The 22,445-nt window shown below is 45.3% G+C and overlaps 1 protein-coding gene across 1 annotated transcript; it reads right to left on the minus strand.

The window, feature by feature from the left end:
- Window positions 1–917: 917 nt before the first annotated feature.
- Window positions 918–21,984, minus strand: HHIPL1 (HHIP like 1). The gene is made up of 9 exons (XM_055717296.1): window positions 21,644–21,984; window positions 16,237–16,883; window positions 13,833–13,976; window positions 13,223–13,551; window positions 11,198–11,324; window positions 10,150–10,295; window positions 6,422–6,503; window positions 4,504–4,586; window positions 918–1,899 (listed from the first exon to the last, which is right to left on the minus strand). Exons 1-9 carry the CDS (start codon window positions 21,908–21,910, stop codon window positions 1,295–1,297), a joined length of 2,430 nt encoding a protein of 809 aa, XP_055573271.1. The 5' UTR covers window positions 21,911–21,984; the 3' UTR covers window positions 918–1,294.
- Window positions 21,985–22,445: the final 461 nt, after the last annotated feature.

Here is a 22,445-nt window from a genome sequence, read left to right on the forward strand (position 1 = left end):
CCTTTTTACAAATAAATTTTGCATACAGTCCTCTATAATTCCTCTACAAATGGGTGTATCAGAAATTTCAGGAAAAACATTTTAAACAATTTACTATATACATCCATGTTTTAGGCTTAAGAGGATGCTGTCAAATTGAAACTGTGAAATTAAGATGAATATCCACAGTAAAAGCTTTAGATACAAGGTTTTGCTTGTGAACTTTTCTGGATGCACTAGTTATTTTACATTTGTTTCATTTTGTCTTTCTCATGTTCTTGTGTAAGCAGCAAGACAAAATGCATCCTGATTACATCAGGGGAAAAAATAACCAGGCAAAATGCTACCAAATGCAGAGAGACCACAAGAGGAGAACATGTGTCTCCAATCACCACTCAGGTGAAAAACCCATTTCAGACAACATGAGTTTTGTTTTTTTTAAATAGCCTTTTACAAAAGGTAAATATTACAGGATTATTACCCCAGTACATTCCGTCTTGTCTAGTCATTCACACCTGTGAAAACTGAATGCAAAACACATGTGACTTCACAACATTTGGGAAAGTGGAGAAACATGTACAAATATCTTCAGGGTTAAACTGGATAACGATCCTGTTCATGTAAAAAAGGCCAGGTTTTCTTTTCACTTAGGCTAGTGTAAACTGCAGAAATATTTTCCAGGCAGTATGCTATGACTTTTTCTAATTTATCAGATTTTGTTTAGACACAGTTATCTTTGATAACCAATGGGCTTATACCAATACAAAGCATTACAGAAGAATGTTTCCTTTAAACTAGTGCATGGACAGTTGGGAAAAAAATCCTACTTTGGTATTCTGCAAAGAAAGGCACAGGTTTACACATACTTAGAAGCCACCACTCATAGCTGCAGGTGGCAAAGCAAGTCAAACAACGCAAACACTTCCATAAGAGTGAAACATGGTCATTTGGGAATTTATTTTTCAGCAAAACACTGTGAAGCACAGCTGGGGAATGCTGTATTTTGCAAGGGGAAAGGGCATCTCTTCTCTAATCTGTAACAGCTGATGTTTGGGTTTTTCTTCTTATAAAGAAAACCCTGTATAAATGCAGTCTCTGCCCACAACATACTCCAGCCACTGCTTCATTTTACTTTTTCTTTCTCTCCAAGGCAGATGCAGGGGGAGGAATACTAAGAAAAATGCAACGTTACTTCGAATAGACACAGCATCCTCAAGGCAGAGCACACCCTCCTCAATACTGATGTTGGTTTACAAGGGTTGGACAAAAGAGGGACATGCTCCGAGTCCCTCAGCTGCCTTCCCCAGCTCCTCTGTCACCTGTCGGCCACCTCCTCCATGCTGCACACCACACCGGCATCCTCCTCATGGGAGCAGTTGTGTGTGCCGACGTCGGCGTGGGCGCACTCCAGGAGTGTCTTCTCCTGCCCGGAGCACTGGACGTCATCCAGGAGAATGCGAAGGGAGGTCCCTTCCCCGAATTCTGCCTTCTTGCTGGCCCGCACCACGTAGGGGAAGCCCAGCTGGCGGCACACCACAGCGGCGGCGAGCGAGTTCCAGCCATCATCGCACACCGTGCCCCACTCGCCGTCGATGTAAACCTCCACCCGGCCCCAGCTCCGGCCGCGGCCCTGCTGCTCCACCAGCCGCACGGCGCCATTTCGCAGCGGCGGGGCTGTGCCAGGGGGCTTCTTCCTCCTGCGCTGCCCCCTCCTCTCTGCTCCCGGCCTGGGCTTGGGGGCCCTGCCACGGGGTGCCGGCGTGGTGGGTGTCCTGCCCCGGCCCCCCGGCAGTGGCAGGGCTTGGCCCACCCAGTCCACCGTCGGCATGCGGGGTCTTTCGGGGTCTGGCCCACCCCCCCGCGGGGCCTCGGTTGTGGCCATCAGCCGGGGACGTGGCGTTGGGGTTTTCATAATAAGCTCTGTTGGGGGAAAAGCCCAGGAAACCATGAGTCTGTGGACAATACTTAAAGGCAACTACAAGAAACCAGCACTGATTTTTTACTTATTTAACTCGCTTCTTGAAATCTGCTTACTTCGTCCTGTTGAGAAGTGACAATGCTCTTTGTGCGCCAGTATTTCCTCAGTGAAAAATTTCTGCTTTTAGTTAGCCATGAGGACAGCAGGGCTTAACGCCATCAAGTAAACCTCCACCAAGGAGGAAACTCCAAGCAGTTTACTGGCAAAACCTCATCCTGGCCATTAAAGGGTGGGCACTGGGGTTTCATGGTCAGAAGAGGAGTTCCCCACCGTACCTTCCCCCTGCTGAAAGCATTTTAGACAGGCGCTATTGCTGCTCTTCTCTTCATTACTAAGGATTGGATCATTACCAGACCGAGCACGCCGGCCTCCCCACTGGGCCAGATGCTTTATTCCGAGGAGCTGAAATCAGGAACATTCAAAATCAATTCTCTCTGGCAACTGGAATGTGCAAAAGCAACTGAGTTGCCAGGACAACACATAAAACAGGATTTGGGGTTGGGTTTTTTTTCTTCCTTGTGAAAAAAAAAAAAAAAAAGAAAAAAAAAAGAGCCTTGAACTCTGAAGAGTTGAAAATTCTTTGCTGTCACAGTTTCCAGGCGTTACTGGACTTGCTTATTCACATGCACTCTATTTTTAGCTTAAAAATAAGTTTTAGCTGGTCAGAAGGAAGCAATTCAGAATCGCTCAGAGTAAACATCAACTTAGCTGGGACAGCGTCACAGACGTTTGCAAAGACAACTTTTTGAATTATATCCTAGATTTACCCATTCTCATTCATCATTTGCTTTGTAGTACAGAGACAAGGAAAAATATGACCATCTTATTTCTGCTTAATATCTATTGTCCCCAGAAGACAAACCCTTGCCAGTGGTCCGTTTTTTCCAAATAATGGTCTTTGGAGAGGAATTGTGTTCGTGGTGTGAAAATATTTTCCTTCTTTGGAAGCTGAGATTCTGAAGACAAGAAACGGGCATGAAAGCCTTACCTGTGCACACCTCAGTTGCTGGAACCTGATTTGGCAAAGCGCTTAAAAATCCTGGAACTCATATAATGGTATGTAGGGACTGCATAAAAGCTAATGGCCACCTGGGAGTGCTTTTCACCTCACTGAATCAAGTTGTTATTACATATTACTCTTCATTAAGGTATTTATTAAATACACTTCCAACAAGGCATCCAGCTAAGCCGCATGCCTTGGCGATTCTGTTACATTCACACCAAGCACTAACCTAAACAGCAAAATTTTTACAGCTACACATCCTTGTCTGCATGCTTCTGAATCAAAATTTTCGCACTCGGTTTCCACCTAAAAGTGAGTTTAGTTCTTGAGACACTTAGCAGAATCCCTCCCACCATTTCTAAGTTTTAACTTATGATGAAAACTACCTTGTAAACAAACCCAAACAATTTTAGTTACATGTATAGTTTAAAAATCTGAACTTTGGACTTGCATAGAGAATAATGCATAAGCAGAAAGAGAGGCAAAACTGGTTGAACACAAACCAAGTTACTAACGTTCGGAAGCTGTGTGCACAGCTTGAAAAGTAGAACGTTTCTGAAGACGTGGTCAGTGCTCAGGCATGTCAACAGTCAATAGCCAGCCTCAGATCTTGTTCCACCTTCAAGACTCAGTCTTGCAAGGTGCTGAGTGCCCTCATTCCTCCCTGAAGTTGAAGCTGGAGGAACTGTCAATGACTCAAATGCAGTGTAATGTGATTAGTGTAATTAAAAATTAAACAAAAGTATTCTGACATTAGAGTTCCTACAGTAATACTAACTTCATGACAAAGTTGTTAGAGTACTGCCTAGGTGCTTACATGTGTAAACAAAATGCACAGGAGAAAAGAAAGGTGATGCTGCCTGATCTAATTTTGAGATCCTAATAGTGTATTTAGGTTTTTGCACTTAACATAAATAGTACTTGGCTTGCTGCAGATTCAGCTACCTCGTTGACTATTCCAGCTTTAGCAGTACAATACTCCATTCAGTATGAAGCAATCAAAAAGCCCTGGAGGGTTTGGATAAGCCAAAAGTTCACCTGAATGGCTGATCAATTCTTTTGGGAGCATTTTCTCATCCCACTTACAACTAACAATGACTCAGACCTCATCTTGCTCAGTGAGCTATTTCCGAATCCTTTAGCCATCATATACTTCAGCTCCTGAAGTGTTCCTCACTACCTGAAGGCACTGCAAAAAATCATTTATCATTGAAAAGCACCATTGAGCACAGGATCTCAGTACAGAAACAGTTACGGGGAAACCAAGTTGGCAGTAATGAAACAGGTATGATGTAGCTTGGAAGAGGGAAAACGTACAGGGGAAGAAACTACAGAGACTTCACATGGCCAGCAGAGGAGAAATACGTCATGCCTTATTTGAACCAACTCTTCAGATCCAAAACAGCTGGAAAGAATTAATTTTGAGGATACTCTGAAGAGTGAAGTTCTGGGTGGTCTCCACACACACAGAGGCACAAGCATGGAGTTTGTATCTACTGCCAGCTAACATGCACCAATAATAAACAGCAACAGTGACACTTACTCTCCTTTGGCACAAACTGGATGCGCTTGCTTTTTACTTGCACTGGTGATGGCTCAACTCGGCATTTTCCTGGTGGTGCTCTCCTGCGAAAAAAGGGACACATACAGTGCACAATTAATTCCTTTCCCCTGCCATCATGAGCCTTTGCTTCCCATTGTTTTTCTATGAATGTAATGCTCACTGGGGAAAAAAAAAAAAAGAAAGAAAAAAATCTGTTTACATGATCCAAGTAATCTCTTACAGTAGAAAACATAATTATACAATTACATATCTCTGCTGATCAAAGTCCAAATATTCACAAAGCATTTGAGTCCTCTGGCTGTGTTTTCACTTGCCATTGCTGAATCCATTAAGGAAATAAAACATTGGCAGGTTCAAGCATTACAGAAAGAGATAAATCAAACAAAAATTACAAAACTAGACAGTATATGTCGAGCATCTGACATGAAGGTCATGTGTACGCAAGTTTTCAGGCTGACTTCAGAGAAGCAAAATAACACACTATTATTCATACAAAAGCCCAAACAAAAACCTAACTACTGCAAAAGTAGTACCAAAAATGTGTTAGTTTCAAACAAGAGCTCTAAGTGCCCCCTACAGAGGCTCCCTCTTTAGTACGGCACATTATTTTGTCACAAATCTGTTTGCTGTGGAGGTATATCTCACTTCTAAGAAGTTACATCCAGTTCACCATCACTTTTTTCTTCAACGGCTTTCTTGTTAATCTGCTGACTTCTTCAGAGGTTTTCAAACTGGTTAAAAAATTCATGATGTGTGCATTTGGAGGGTATAATTCCTCTGTAATTATGATTGTTTGTATTTGCATTTCTGTGGAAGACAAAGAGCTTCTCTCTCAACTACCAACATAGGGATGTTCCCTACTTCTATGAATTTTTCAGTGAGGTCTTTCTATACTGTACACATGGAAGAAACTTCTTTTTAAACTTAAACTTAAGACTTGCTTTTGACTTCTGCTTTCTTTATTTTTGCAAAGGTTGCGTAATACTAGCCTCTTAATACACAGTTTAGAGGAACTCTTCCCCTGTGTTAGATAATGGAAAATGCTCCTGACAGAGAAGAGTCAGGGGAAAACATGCGGCAGTTCTGGGGGTTGTTTAACTTTGGGGTCTGGTTCCAACATAAAACCAGACAAGTGGTTTGGTTAAAAATGATCAGATAGCTAAAGCTGTAAATTGAATCTGTTTTAAAAAAATAAAAGTTACAAAAGTCTCACTCTACATGTCTGACTGAAAGTTGTTTGGTGTTTAGCCAATAATAGCAATGCTTAAAAAACAGGAAGATGGAAAAAACAGCTCCAAGTCTTCCCATAAAACACAGCTATTCCTTGGCTTGCCCATCTCAGATACACACACGTGGGATCCAGAAGGTGGTCTTATCTCCTTGTCCAAGCCATTTTTCTCTTTGAAACACAAAAAGGAGTGTACTTTTTGACATTCATTTCTGGTTTGCCCCAGAAAGCACTGCAGGTCATGCTGGGTCAGCTTTGGCTGCAGCTGCCCGGGCACAGGGCGCTTATAGGAGATGTAACTGGCTACAAGGGATGGAGAGGAACTGGGAATAAACACCTTGAGAAAAACTGCCTCCTTTTGGGCAATAATCTAGAGAAACTTCGCCTAAGAAAGACAAGCCACCCATAAAATACCCCTTTAGCTTTCAGGAACAAATCTCCCAGCCCACGTAACACCAACAGGCCCCATAACAAGTCAGTCATCACCAGGCAGCGTAGACTCCCGTGACTGCAGCAGCAAAGCAGACCTGCAACAGGTTGCTCCAGCCGTTCCTTGATCAAGCTCCACAGAAGAGCCCAACATGGGAGAAGAGCTAGTCAGTCAGCGTTACTCATCGCATCCCCACCTGGACACACTGCATCACACTGAGGCTTTACAACATCTCATACCTAGAGGTGTCCACCACTTTGTACACCACTCCATGGGGAGCCGTGGCGCTTGGTACACCAGTAGACATGAAGTAAAGTTCCCCTGGGAAAAAAAACCAGACACAGCTGTGAAAACTCTCCATGGAGCTCCTGTTGCGTACAGCACAAAGGCATTAACTCTGCATCACAGGTCAGAAAGCATCAGGAAACCTGGGACGAATGTGGAGATCTGGCTACTGGACAAAAAAAGGGAGGTTTGTATTTGGGTTTGTGGTGAGTTCGTTTGTAGTCCAGTGGCATAAAATACTACTAGTGAGTAGGATTTTTTACATATTGTCATGAAATACTATTTGGACGGATTTCCAGGGCAGGTTCAGCTGCCCAGACTTTAGCTGTCATCTCAGTTTGATTTGTGTCCTTTAACTTCTCTAACGCAAAACAATCAAACCCTAAATTCCCTTTGTTGAAACAAAATGAAACTAAATCAAGAATGTTCACGCTGTCTTCTGTTCTTTTGGATGAAGCACACCTTTGGGGTAAATTACAGGAGAACAAGTTTTTGTTTTTGCTTTCTCTAGCACACTCACAAAGTGAGATGTATCTCACACGAACGGCATTTGGTTCATTTCAGCTCTGTCAGGTCACAGGGACAGGGCTCAACCTTCGGCCAGACAATGTCCATCACCATTTATTTGACTTATTTTCTCTTAACTGTGTCTCCAACCTTCTCCTCCTCTTGTGCAGGGGAGGCTGGGATAAGCAGTCAGTCCCTCTGGCACTCTCTCTTTTGCCAGCCCAAGTGCTTCAGTGGTGCAATGAAAATGATCAGAGAGAAAAGATAAATTTGCAATATTTAAAAAAAAAAAAAAAAAGGAAGAAAAAGAGGCAACGAAGACCTGCTTAGTGAGCAAGGCAGATTTCTTTGGGCATCCTATGAGTATCACAAGGGGAGAAGGGGAAGGGGCAGAGGGGTCAGGGTGGGCAAAGGAAGGTGTGGGCAGTTGGTGGCAGCTGGTGCTGGCTCCTGAGCCTCCCTCCTCTCTGCTCTCCTGCGCTGCCATGGGCTGAGCTCCTCTGGATGTTCCCAGGGCAGAAACCAGCCACCTCTGGCCACCCATGGCTGGTTTCTTCCTCTTTCTGGTGAGCTCCATTAACCACTGGCCAGAGGTAGCTTTGGTCCAAACAGGGTTAGGAAACACCTCGTGCTGCACCTTGCGGTGCAGTGATATTTGTTTTACACCCCACCCCTCCTTCCTGGAAATTATCGGGCAGAAATATGGATGCTCAGGCCATGAAGCACACAGGCTATCAGACATGTGCCCCACAGACATAGCACAGTGCCTGAGGTGTCCCCAACACATTCAGCTGCCAGGGGGCAAGGCTGCTGGCTTTAAAATGGCTGTGCAATAAGCCAAAAATATAGGTGTCCCCACCACATAAACACATCCACTGCACCAGCCAGATTAACATTTCTCAGAGCCACAACCTCAAAAAACAAATGCTTCTGTGAAGAAAAGCCTGTTAAAATAAACTGTGTGATAAACTTGTAAAAAATGAGATTCCCAGCACACCAAGGTGCAAGAGAAGACTGTTCACTGCAGATAAAGCAATCTCACTACACTGTTATCAGCAGATTTCTTTCCATTACAATAAAGCAAATACAAGGCAAAAAACTAAGTCTGAGAACAGACTCCACCCCAAATTTCCACTCAGCTCTATTGTACTCATGCAAAGCATGCGTGAAAAGTGCAGGGCAGAAGAAGGGCAGCAGCGTTTCACCCCCCATTTGCACAGACTCTGCCCACAGACCCAGGATGCGGGAGATGTGCTCCCCAGTGCATGAGCAAGGGCTGCAATTAACAGCTTGATACAGCACTCGGCAGCCCTCTGAATTGGCATAAAGCTGATGTAAACAAAGTTATTACTCTGATTTAAGGGCAAGATATCCTTCTTGCCACAACACTGTGAAACAGCTCTGCCTTCCATGAGCACTAACCATAAAAGAAAACAGATTTTAACTCCAAAAAGATAAAAATCCCAAGTCAAACTTTGAGCTAATACTTAATTTGGATGATTTGCATTTACATGATAAAACTTGCATTTATATGACATGCAATGGATGTTGCATTTGTGCAACACCTACACCTGAGATAATATGCAGGAAAAGTAGACATCTAAGAACGGGGGCATTCTGGAAGTGGATGCTTGTGACCGTGAGCCAGGACCTCTCTGCAATGGGGCAGAACTCCAACTCCTGCATTGCCGAGTTGCACATAAGGCTACTTAGCAATGCTGCTAAACATGGCAGGGCTCACCCTCTCCCCATCCCCAGCCAGGGGCTGCACACTCTGCCTGCCCCGCTGCAGGGCTGGGCAATGAACCATACCCTTGTACAAACAAAGGCAGCGACCACCAGCTTTCACCCCAGGACTCTTTATTTCCTCCTTTTCAAATTCCAGCAGCTCCTTTCTAGAAAGGAAAATGTCTCCAGTCTTAAATACCAGCTATGCAAAGCTCCCCAGAGACCGCATCCTTCAGTCCTATGCAAGGCAAAATCCCAGCTGGCACTAATAAAATATGGATTTAAGCTGCCTTTTGCTGATGCCTCACTTGAGACATAACATAGGGCTTGCATTCTGCTTCACCTCGAGAGGTACAAGTATTCCAGGCCAGGGTGAGCAGGTTCATAATTGCTGTTCATTATATCTGCTTCCCTGTGTCCATTAATAACACCCACAGCCTTCTCGACCAGCCAGGAGCACAGACTTGCTCTTACTTGGGTATCAGCTTCTCAGCCTCTTAGGGCCTGCATTCCCCACAGCATGGCATTGTGAAGAATGAGGTTTCTTGTCTAATCTGTGCTTTATCATATTTGCCCTGCACTGATCTCCATCTGTCTGGGCGTAGGTGTGTGGGCAGCAGCACACGCAGCACAACCAGACCCAGTCCTGAGGGAGATGCCCCTCCAATTCTCCCTGCAAGCACTGCGTGGCACGCTGGCCTCAAAATTAGGATCGTAACTTTTGTTTGATATTTGAGAGATGCTGGGAATCTCGCCCACTGGCATTTTAAAGACTGACAGACTCGTGCTCTGCCTCCCCACTGTTACCTTGTAGTTTAGTCTGCTATAGCTTTGTAACTGTATTTCTTATATATTCTGTTTTAGCTTTGCAACTATATTGTTTATTTCAGTGTAATCACTATGGAGAGATGGCTAGCCAACCCTGGTTGTGTACGAGTCATCTAAAACTTATGATCACTGAGGAGACTGAGTAACTAATGAAACAAACTTGGACTTTCCTTGGGCTGTCCATATAAGGGAACTAAATTAAGGTTCAGCGATCAGTCAGCTGTAACTATAGGGTCGACTATTGTTTGAGACCCCTTAGAAGACTCAGAGATACCTGTAAGGAACAAGTGTGACGCTCAGTTAACCACGCCTGTTGAATGAATATGTATGATCTTTCTGGGAAATGTAATGCATAACCATGTGTGGACTATATAATTTTGTTTGAACAAAACATAGGCATGCATGTGAGGTAGAGTGATCCCCCATATATCCAGTGCTGCAAAAAAGAATGCCTGCTTCTTAATGCTACCTTGGTGTTAAGGAGTTTTCTTATTCCCAGTTTTGGTCATACTACCACCCACTGCCTCACAGGAGCCCTCTCTGATCCCTTCTCTGGTGCTTTACTCCAAAGAGAAACCACAAGCATGCCACTCAGTGAGACACAAAGTTAAAAGATTACCTGCTTCATCTTCAGCAAAGGAGATGATGTATTGGTAATAGTTATTGATAAGCCCAGGGAACATGCACGTTTGTCCCGTCCCCATGCAGATTTCACTGTACTGCCACGCTCCGGTAGCACGATCCTCCTTCAAAGACATCAGGCGCCTGCAAGACAAAAGAACACTTCCACAACCTAACCAGGAAGATGATTTATGAACATTAATGAAGACACCTGAAGGGCTGTTTAATGCTTCCTACACGCATTAGCTGCAATAGGAACTGCAGGTCCTCTGCATAATGAAGAATCGTTAATATTAAAACTAATACATTATACGCCCCTGCAACACCTTGTCTTACAAGGACCACACAAACACATGAAAAAACAATAGGGGAGGGTTTAAGGGATATCAAACTATTTGGGGTGTGTGTGTCCCTGCCAGAGATGTGGAGTGCCTGGCTTCACTGCAGCTCTGTGGCCTCTCTCCTGCACCCAGGACTAGTGCATCAGGTGGGGCAGGTGGGGCAGGGGCTGCATGCAAGAGGCCTGGGGATGCAGATACAGCAAAGGCAGAGGAGGTGGGGGAAAAACAAGGCAGTCTCATGACTGCCTCATCACAGGTTTGCAGCAGACTCACTGCTTTTTTTAAAAAAAATATATTTTTTTTTTCTTCCAGTATATTCAGTGTCTGGAAACATTGCATCAGAAATTTTGGGGGTTTTTTAGGATGCACTCAAATGCTTTTTTATACCACTTCCAGGACTTTAAATGAACATCATATCATTGCCCCTTTATTTACACTGGCATGATGTGAATCAGCAACATCGAGGGCCACTGGAAAGCAAAGATCACATTCCTGCACAGCACCATGGAATAAAGGTTATATAAAACAGGCCACGTGAGCCCTCTGTAATGAGCAGTCAGGCTTTGCGCAATGCTTGCAACCAGCAAGTAGCAGCATGTCCTCAGTTGTTAGACTGCAAGAGCACTTGCAGGCAGGTGTAGGTAGTATCGCTGGAGGACTTTGGCTGAGGATACAGCTTAGTGACTACCTGAAGTATTTACTTACCCACTCATAAAATCACCAAATATGTACAGGCCATTCAAGTTCGGAGACTCGCAACCCCGATAGACGTACCCTCCCGTAACAGATTTCCCCATTTTGTGAGGATATGCGTAAATTGGAAGCACATCATCTGTAGGGGACAAAAGATCTGTGACTTGCCCAGTTTTACACATGATGCAGAACAGCTGTTAATCTAGATAGTTCTGAGACTAGCATGATACAATCAGGTTCACTTGAGCATCTTCTAATTAAATGAAGTGCTAATGAAGTCATACTTAGTTTGATTTTCACCTTTTCAGAACCACATTTGATAGCCCTGCCTAGCTGGCTGTGCGAACCAAGGACAAACTAGCTCAGCAAGGCTGGTCAGTGTTTCACTGGCAATATAAACTCAATCCCTGATAAGCCTGAATGCTCTCTATCACCCAGACACCTCACCATTCTCCTGAGCCCTTCTCCTCCTGCTACAGCACAGCTCTGTGAGTGCTACTGCTGGCCCATTTCTACACAGCCTGGCTGGTTTTGGTATGAATTTGCAGGTTACTCTTAGAGTCACTGCACCCACGCAGGAGATGTTTGCCCAATGCAGCTTTGTTTCAGTGGTGAAAGGAAAAAGAGAGACAGGTGACTCCAGTCTGCAGGCACTGATGAAAAGATATGTCAGATGTCAGCACAGATAGCTTCTGTTTCTCTGAGACAGGGGAATTTAACCTGAAAGGGCCATCAAATATTTATGGCATGGCACAGTCAGGATGTAGTACTGGCATACTCCCTGTAGAATATAAGTTAAAACACAAGACAGAGGAAGATGCCTTGATTTTGAGGGTCTCCATTAGATGCTTCCTCCCCTTTCTTTTGAAACTCCTGGGTCACAGGTATCTGTCGTGGTACTCACCCTTCCTCATCTTCTGCCCGTGCAGCAGATGCCTCAAGTAGCAAACTCAGCAGCTCTGCCAGCGAGGAACTTGCACCAGGGGCATTTAATCTAAAGTAGCTGTTTTCTACACTTCGGCTGCATTTATTATCATTTTAGAGGGGCTGTGACATTTCACTTTTCTAACAGAAGGGTCTCTAAACGCATCAGAAATTGTTCTGAATCCTTGGCAGACCTTAGGAAAGTGCCTGCCATGAATGTTCACACAGGTGCTGTCACAGGAGAGCACTAAACGGGTTCTCTGACAAATACTGCAGCAACAGGAGTGCAAAAAATCTGCTCCCTGCTCTCAATTTTTTTATAAAAAACACTTCATCACTACCACTGTACTTGTAGCTAAGTTAGTAAAAGGAAGTAAGTTAAACAACACATCGTGTGTAGAAGAGAAAAACATCAGAATGTCAGCTAGTGCAAATCAGCGCCAGCACACTGCACTCCTGGATCTCTGGGAAGATGCTCCAGCCCAAGGTGCAGTCTACATCAGACCTTGCAACACAATACATTCTGTCTTCTCATGTGCACTGGAATTTAGGCAGACAGCAAATACCCTGAATCCAGGTTTGAAAAGTTTTTAAAAAAAAAAAAGTTTTCCCTTGCTGGCATAGCTGAAAGAAACAAAAATATACAATACATTCAGTTACCTGCAAAGCAGGCAGTGTGCGTGCTGGTTGACCAGCTTACACAGTATGTTTCTTTCTGTTTTTTAAATAAGGACAGTACTTGTGAGTTATGGAGAAAAATACAATTGCTCCAATTTTTTCTCACTTTGGCAGGAAAGCTTATTTTATGAGGAAAAGATGAAATTGTCCCCCTAAACCACAGAATCACCAAGCAATCTGACCAACTATGCAGATCACCTAGAAAAACAACAGCTAGCATCGTTTCATTTTCCTCCTAACTCAAAAATGCTAACATTCGGACTTCCAGTATTTGTCCCCAAGTCAGTTCCCTTCTAGACTGAGATAGTTTAGATTTACATCTCAAAATCATGTTTTCCACCAGGCAGCCATATTTTGAAGGCAGGAATAAAAAATGATGGTGCAGAAAACTGCACAGTGGGAGGCACAGGTAATTCAAAGAGCACATCTATTTACCCATTGAAGAATTGGTGCAAAGGTTTTTATCATAACAGCTGAACCCTTCCCTTGCCCTCCAGCCGTAATTTTTCCCTTTCTCAACGATGTCAATTTCTTCGTATTTATTCTGACCCACGTCTCCGCAGAACAGCCGCCCTTTCCCTTCCTTGGTGTGAGGTTCACCCCTATCAAAGGAGCAGCGCCACATATTTCGCACGCCGTATGCGTAGACCTCAGGGCGAGCCTTTGGGTCATTAACAAAAGGGTTGTCGGGAGGGATTTGGTACAGAGGCCCACGATCATTGTTGTTCACATCGATTCGCAGGACTTTGCCCAGGAGGGTTGATCTGTATTGGGAGAAGAAAGGAAAGAATAAAATATTGAAGAAATAAAACTAGACCTTGGTTAAACATCAAAGATACAGTTTTTACAAAGTCTGGAGTTTCATTCTTTCTGGTTTGGAAATGACAAGTGTTTCAGTATCTCTGAAAAAAACAACCATCTCAAGACAATTTAATTTGCTTTGAGCCACCAAACAGCGATCGGGTGGCACTGACTTCCCACAACCCACTACCCATGGACACACACTGGTGGCTTGGAGCTGCCATAGGGATAGGTCCACTCTTACTTGTTCTGGGCATTTCCAAAGGTCCCAAAAGGATCCCCAGCCATGCCTCCATCTCCAGTAAATATATAGAGATACCCATCATCTCCAAAGAGCAGCTCTCCTCCATTATGGTTGGAAGCAGGTTCTTCTATTTCCAATATAATCCTAAGCAAAACCAAGGAAGAGGCATTACCTACTGCACAAGCCCTAAGAAAAGGGCAGAGCAACGTCACTCCAATGTTGCCCTTGAGACACGGAAATGGCTACAGATTGGTTTTGATGCAAATTCCTCCACACCCACTTTACTGAATTTTGCTTGAGCATAGCTGATTTTCTAACCTTAAATAATTCCAACATATTTTCCAGATTACAGAAACACCAAATTGTGTAATAAGGAAAATCTGGGAAATCACATTACAGAATATACTTCTAATTAATTATACTCTTCCTCTAAGTCTTCCTTCCTCCTTGCTAAACTTCTTATTTCTTCTTTTTATTTTTTTTTAAGAGAAGGCATCTCAGCTTAAATCCAATTATAAAATGTGAGCGGAAGGACTCCAGTCCATCCCCGTATCTGTACAGCATTTGGCACAATCCTGACAGGTGCTTTCAAGGCAAACCTAAAATTTTTCGAACTTTAAGGAATAGTTAAATTCGTGAAGAGAGAAGAACCCTTAAATGATAATTACATACACAGAACTTTATGAATTTAAAGCAGCCCCACCAACAAATTACCATTTTGACAAAGGTTACTCGAAGCAGTAACAACAACCTTTACCTTAATTTTAAAACAAAACTCTCTTTTGGTTTTATCTGTTTATTTTACACACCTGGCATACCTTTCATAGACAGAAAAGGGTGAAGTATGACTTGAGAGAAAGGTTAAGACACAAATACATGCAGTGGAGGTCCCCAGGTATAATAACTGAAGTTTATTTTACTCCAGCTTCTAAAAAAGTCCAGATTTCATGCTGAGAGTGTCTCTTAATAGCTGCAAACCAAACTAGAATAATCACATATACCACCCCGTTTTTAGCTACTTTTTCCCCCCTTCTGAAAGTACTGATAGTTACAATCATGATCAGATTGTAAATTGGGGAAAGGAACCCAACTATGTAATTATTGCCACCTGCTGTTAAACATCGTCACCTCTGAGATAAGGTAACCGTGCAGAAGCACAGAGACTGGAGCTGGCAGAAGAAGCAAGGGAGAGTCCTGTACATACCCAAAGACGAATCCTTCTCAACCTCCCAAAGAAGAGAGAAGAAAACAAAATACATTGAGCAAATATCTGTGGACAAACAGGCATATGCCTTCTCTTGGGCAGGATCTCAGGATGAAGTCACTGGGACCTGTGCCTACACAAGCACAGCAGGATCAAAATTTTGTTTTCTTAAGCCTTTGCTGTACTAAACATCAGCTAAATGAGCACATAAAATGTTACAAATGTAGGGCCTGATAATTTTTAAGCAAGACAGCTCATGGGCCCTGACATTTGCAGGTTTAAGCTCCTGATTTGCTTCCCTGAGGACCACGTTTCGATTCCCTTTACCTGTTATCTATAGCACTGCTTACACTGAATTGCTGTAATTGCTTTATAAATCAGTATACCCTTTCTATCATTAGGCTATGTGCATTTTTGAGCCAGAATCACCCAGTGTTGAGTATTTGGAAAGCCCCTAATATAATCTATGTAGCAAAGCAAAAATCTTAACATTAATAATATTTAAGGTCTCTTAAAACAGTGGTTCTATTACTTGGTTCTGCAACAGGTTATAGAACTATAGACTGACTCCACAAACAGACCTCTCATTATCCATGCATTTTAATGTGGATCAACTGCAGGACCAGACTCAAATGAAATTTACAATCAAAAGGCACTCAGTAGCAGCACTGTGGCATACATTTTATTTAATTTCATATTAAAGTTTTAATATCACTGGGCTGAGCTATCATTCAGGTAAGAAATGTGGGGGCAAATCCATCTTTGGTCTGGTATCACTGAGTTTGTTTATATGGGCATTGGAAACCTTTGGCTTTGGAATGAATTTCACTCATGCTTTGCAGATATCTATTTTCAAGGTAATCATTAAAATAACAACAACAAAAAACCCCACAACAAACAAACCCAAACTTCTAAATATTAACTGTAAATAATACTTAATCAATGTTCAGTTAAATCTTCTGACATACCAGATCTGAGAAATGTAAATGCTTTATCCCTGAGCACTTGCAGTTCATGCAAAGAGGACACACGTATTCTCTATCTCAATACACTAGACATGGACTTGGACTAACGCTAATACACTGGAACACGAGAACAATGTTAAGCTAAATAAGTTTCATGCATTAGTAGCCTTTAAAAATGCACAAGCTGCCCTCTGAGATCTCAAATACGTTTGCCAGAGAAACATGCATACAATACCTTTCAGAACCATGGTCCAAAGCATTCATGTCAGCAGGAGAAATTCTGAACTCACTGATTCGGATTCTTTCTTCATAATGAACTTGAACTGAATAGTAGACATACACTTTACCGTTAAATTTGAATTTAGGGTGGAAGACAATACCTAGAAAACCTCTCTCATCTCCTTCCCAAGGTGAAGTAAGTACAGCTTTGCTGATGTTCAGAAATGGCTTTTCGAGCCTGGACAGATCGGGGAGGTAGGTCCACACCAGACCAACCTGCTCCGCAATGAAGAACCTGTGGGTGCCATCGTTGGCATGTACCATCGCAACGGGATTGCGCAGCCCATTTGCGACCTCCACGAGGCAGAGCTGGAGACAGCCCTCCGCATCGGCGGTCACTAGCCCCAGGTTTTGGTTAAGGTTCGGGTTAGCCAGCAGGTGTGGAAAGCAGTAGTCTGTGTCCTCCAAGGACAGGTAGCGGCAGAATTTTGCCATGTTGTTCTCCAGTGCAATTAATTTTCGGTCTGCAGAGAGATGGCGAAAAATGGAGCGGCATTTCTGCCACACTTGCAGGCAATAGTCCTGGCAAAGTCCTGGTATCGTCCGCACGGGGGTGGAGGGATCCTCAGCATCATACAAGTGAGCTGCATATGGAGAGCACTCCTAGAGGGAGAGAGAAAAAGCCTCTTGGACCAGATCTGAAACAGCTGAGCAGCAATACTAACTGGAAAAAGTTCACCTTAATTACAATGCATGTTTTGGTTTATTCTGAAGATATATTAACAGAGGAAAAGATCTTAGAAAGGGGGTTTATTTCAGCATTCATGGAAATGACCTTCAGTGTTCCTGGTGAAAGCTGGCTTCTTCATGTTACTCATTTATTCCAACCATAGCACTAATTCAAGAGAACCAGCAACAACATATATCTTGCTACATCACCTTAGTAGACTGTACTGGGGAAAAAAGAGATTTTTCTGTCTTGGATGTTCTGACTTCATCTAGGATATAACGAGCAGATTCATCATAGCACAGAAGCAAAAATAAAGAGTTAGCTGAGAAGATTCCATGCGAAGAAGGGAATGGGAAAGGTCAGACTTTCACACCTCATCATCTGATAATCCAGAGGGACACCTCAAACATAAATGTAATCTACAGGCTGGAAGGAGTGGGATGAGAAAGTGTAGGAGGAGAGGAGGACACCCATCCTTTGTACCAGGCAGTGCACCCAGCCCGAGGATGCTATCATTGCATACTTTGTCCTTGCTCGGGTCCAGCCATCTTTGCTGGTGGATCTTTACCTACAGACAGTTTCTATACCTGACTAGAAGTGGTGAAATGTATCTCATGATCATGAAACTGGTCACCAAGTTCTGTGGGGGATACTCAGGCTACAAGATTTCAGACAGCGAGCACCAAATGGCCACAATCCAGGCAAAATCCACTGGCAGCAGCTGCAGCTCAACCTTCATGTATGAAAGGTGCAGCCTTGGAAATCTACCTAAGTACTGAATGAAGTTCACATAGTTCATCATATTCTCCACTATGAGAACTCCTACAGGGGCATTTTGCTTCTGTAAAAAGCTGCAATCCAGTAAAACCATCTGTAAATTACAAACTGACCAAAGTGACTCAGTTCTGCTTTGCAAGGGCTTTTCCTTATAATAAACACACAATATTTTCCAGTTGTAATGCATCTTCCTGACACACATCTCAGAAGTGCTCTTCAAATAACCTAACAGGACTCTGTGGAGCTCACAGCGTAGATAAATAACTGAGGCAAGAAAGGTCAGAAGAGAAACTATGCTTCTTGAATAAATTCTACATTTTTTAATTCCTAGCTGACTTTTCTTCTGAGCAAAACCAGCTTAATTAAAAAAAACCCCAAAAAAAAGGAGCTGCTTCTAAACCTATAGGGAACTACTTCTTAATGCAGATTACAGCACTATTCAATAGCTGAAAAGATACAACATCCGAGATACTGAAGTATTTAAATTAGCTGATAAGTACACACAATATTTAATTTTTATTTTATTTTCCATTACATACCATAATAAACTGAGAGGCCATATAACAGATCATTAGTGCACAATAAGCTTTCCTCCTGGAATGTCAAGCCATTCATTGCAAAATGAAGGTTATTATGCCTTCAAATGAGCAGCAATTAATGTGGTAAAAAGGAGATTGTGCGTGACACAAAACACTGAAATTACACAGGCAGATTGGGTAAAGGCACGGGCTCAGTTACATGAGGTGTGCCAGGGACAGAAAGAGCTGGAGCATTTGCAGATGCAGTTGTTATGACTGAAAATTTGGCCTTAGAAAACAAATTGCAACAAGACAGAAAGGGAATTTGAAGGCAGAGCTGGATGGGAGCTCAGTCTGTTGCTGCCTACTGAGGTTTCACACTCAAGAGAGCAAAAGCCCCCTGCTTGAGTACCAGGGTGTTCCTGGTTCTCTGAAAGCCCCTTTCAAAGCAAGCAGTGATCTTATGCATTACAATGTCCTGGCTTGAGCATCGGAATGAAAAATAGCACAGAGGTACGGGCTCCTCTGTCCCTTTGCCACTGAGGGCTGTTCACCCCAGCCTCAGGTGTGTTTGAATAGCAGTTGTGGATGACTTCTTCACTCCTTTCCACGTTCCTGGTGGCATATGGCTACTTGCAGTGGCATTACACTGGCAGTGATGCTCAGAGATCTATCACTAACCACAGTACCCAAGCATGTGTCTAGAGTATTTTCCAGACACATGTGGAATATTTTCCAGCTTCTGTTCCACAACAGGTGGAGCCTGATGCCCAGTCCTGGATTTCTCTACTTCTGAGGCAAATGTTGTGATCCTTCACCTCTTCTTGTCACGTTCACCAACTCAAAACACAAAGAAACTTGACACTCAGTCACAGCCCAGCATCTCCAACAGATCTACATTCTCATTTCCAAATAACATGGTCTGTTCATTCATTTTAAATCATGATGTTGTGCAAAGACCAAGGCAACTAATGGGTGGGTGATCAGCAACCAGTCGGGCTGGAACAAACTCGCACTATGAAAATAATTCATCAGAAAATAAAACAAGCAACATTAAGACAAGTTAGCCAAATCCTTCCTATCTGTTCCAGGAATTCAGAGGCAGCTACTTATGTGAGTAATTCCACCAGTCTGAATCTGGATGAACACCCACAGCAAATAATGTATTACTTACTGCTGCCATCAGCCTGGAGGAAGCCACGGGACTCCTCAGGAAAGCATCTAACTTCCACGTAATCCCTGACATTCCCTGCCTATCTCCATCTGGCAACTCCAGCCTTTAAGCAAGCTGTTCCCTGAGAAGCAGAACAAGGCATCTGCTTTCCTGCAGTTTGGCATCCTGTATCCCACTGCACAGTAATCCACATCTACACATGTTCCCTGAGACCTGCTGACCCATCAAATTACCCCTGGGTGTTGAGGCCGTGGGGCAGGCAGGGGGGTGTCCCACCCCAGCCCTCCTCTCCCCTGTGGCCAAAGGCATCCTCTCAGAGTAATTCTGGGTGGGGGGCAACCCTATTTTGGGGCTGGGCGATCATGGGTAGCACTGAGGGAAGGATGTTTCTGCTCTTCTACAATGAACAGAAACAGCGCCACGTAGCAAATCACAATTTAAGAGAAGGCAGGAATCCTCACCACAAGCCAAGACACCTGTCAAAATAATTTGTTCACATTTGAGAGAAATCATGAATTGTGAGCAGAAAGAGACAGAAGTGTGCTGTATAAGTCACAGAAACCCACTTACTAATTCAGGTATAGGATATAAATCATATATGTAACGAATGAATGGAAACAGAGTGTTCTGGAATTGTTGCAATGCCTGAACTTCCATTTCATGCTTGCGTGGCCAGAGGTGGTGGTTTGTAGCCACTTCTGGGCTGGTGATGCACTGAGCTCATCAGAACATTTCAGTGAATCATTTTTCCCACATTGAAATATTTCACTGCTTCCAAACAAGTTTTCAGCAGTCAGGTTTCTGATGTACACAGGAGACTTACTTATCCCTTCCAGAGACAGAGGGAGCGCTTAACTGCTAACTGGTTTCCTATCTGCAAATGGACTTTTGAACACCACTTGCTTGAGGAATTTATTAAAAGGGGTGTTTTTTTGCTTCCAGTAAAATGTGAGATTAAATAAAGTCAAATCTCTAGAAGCTGATGTGGAAAAAGGTTGTCTTTCTCTTCACACTTTCAGGAACACAAGAGGTACCCCACAAAAATGCTAAGAGCAGGATTTCTGAAAAGCTACTTTGATCCCATCTGAGCACAGCAGATGAGACTCCAATGTCTGAATTGATTTAAGATTTACACTTGCACAGGACAGAGCTGCCACTGCTGTCTCAGAGGCATTTTCATACATACGAGGCCACTGCTGATGACAGGGTCCAATGCTTTGCTTTGTGCAGGCTGGGATCATCCTGTTATCATATCTGGCCACCGAACATCAACCCTCATTGGAAATTTCCCCTGTGCAGGATGGCAACCATGGAGGTTTCTAGGCCACATCCTCAGGCATTACTCTGCACCCATCATCAGGATTGGTAGCACCTGGCACACACTTAAAGCATCTCAGGATGCTGTAACCCAGTACAAGAAACCACCTGATCCCACGAGCTGGGCGTGACAAGGAGCATGTTTTGTGCAGGCAGGTCCCCTCTTGGATGTCTTCACCAGGTCGTGATCTAACCCTGGGAAGGGTGAGGGGAGTCTGCACGTTGTAACTGCCCACAGAACCACCTCAGAGCACTGCTGCTCATAAATTACAGCTGAGCTACATCCCTATTCCTCTTTCAGACAGCTGCCAAAGGATCAAAAGTCCACTGGGGCACCTGATGATAGACAGTCGCTGCTGACAGTGCCTGGGAGCGCGTGCCTAGGCTGCTGCACTAATCCCTAACATACATATACATGGGCCAACGTGCTCGTGCCGGGCCCAGGCGCCGATGCCATGGCTGATGCACCCGTGGGGTGGTCCATGCACCCACGCTCCTGGGCCGGGGAAGTAACGCCATGGCTCACACAACCCCCGGGCTGTCCAAAGCCCCTGTGCCTGTGCTGATGAAGCCCAGCGTGGGGGGATGCAGCCATTCCTGGGCCGATGAGCATGTCACAGATCATGCATCCCCACGAGGTCCAAAGCACCCGTGCCCGGACCGGTGCATGCCCCACAGCCCAGCGCACCACGCCTGGGCTGAAGCATCCCTACCCGGGCTCGCTGCAGCCACACCCGGGCTGAAGCACCGTGACGGGGCTGCAGCGCCCACACCTGCACCGCAGCCCCCCGAAGCCCCCCCGAAGCCGAAGCCCCGCGCAGGGGCCGGAGCCCCCGGTGCGGCCGAAGCCCCCAGCGCGGCGGGCGCCCCCGCGGGACGGCAGCTCCCGGGCCCGGTGCCGCCTCACCTGGCAAAGCAGCTCCTGCAGGTGCCCGGCGCAGGCGGCGTAGCTGGACCCGTCGAGGCGGGCGCTGAGGCGGTAGAAGCGCTGCAGCAGGGCGCGGTCGCGGCGCGGGTCGCAGCAGCCGAAGTCGGCGTAACGGCGGCAGAAGGCGAGGCCCCGCGGCGGCCGGAACGGCGGCTTGAAGTCCAGGCACTGCGGGTGCGGCCGCGCCGGCCCCGGGAGCGCCGCCGCCAGCAGCAGCGCCAGCGCCGGCCCGCGCAGCGCCCGCATGGCCGCGCACCCGGGGGAGCCCGCGGAGGCTCGGCCGGCCCCGCTCCCCACGCCGCACCGGGGCGCCGAGAGCGGCCGCCCCGCCCCGAGGGCGCCCCGCCGCCGCCGCCGGGGCCGCCGCCGCCGCCGCCGGGGCCGCCGCTGCCCGCCCTGCCCAGCGCCCGCAGTTCGGTGCTGCCGTCGGGAAGGCGCCGGCAGGCTGGTCCCGGCCCACCGCGGCCCGGCGGGGACCTGGCTGCGCCCTCGGCTGGAGCCTGCGGCGCTGGGATGTGCCGTACGGGAAGCGGGTGCCTTCGAGTGGCCCCGCTGGCTAGTTGGCTGCTGGGCTCGGTTCTGTCACGGGATCTGTTGTATGACCGAAAGGTGACGGACAAAGCACTCCGAGTTCATGCGCTTGATGGACATACTTAAAGCCAAGAAGACTCGGTGTCAGTACGGCTGGTGCTTCGATGCCTTTTGGCATCCTTTGGCGATCTCATCCTGGGATGAGGCTGGGATGAGGGATCTCATCCTGGCCTCTGAGGCTGGAAAGGAG

This window comes from Falco cherrug, chromosome 7 (assembly GCF_023634085.1).
Source record: "Falco cherrug isolate bFalChe1 chromosome 7, bFalChe1.pri, whole genome shotgun sequence".
NCBI lineage: Eukaryota > Metazoa > Chordata > Aves > Falconiformes > Falconidae > Falco > Falco cherrug.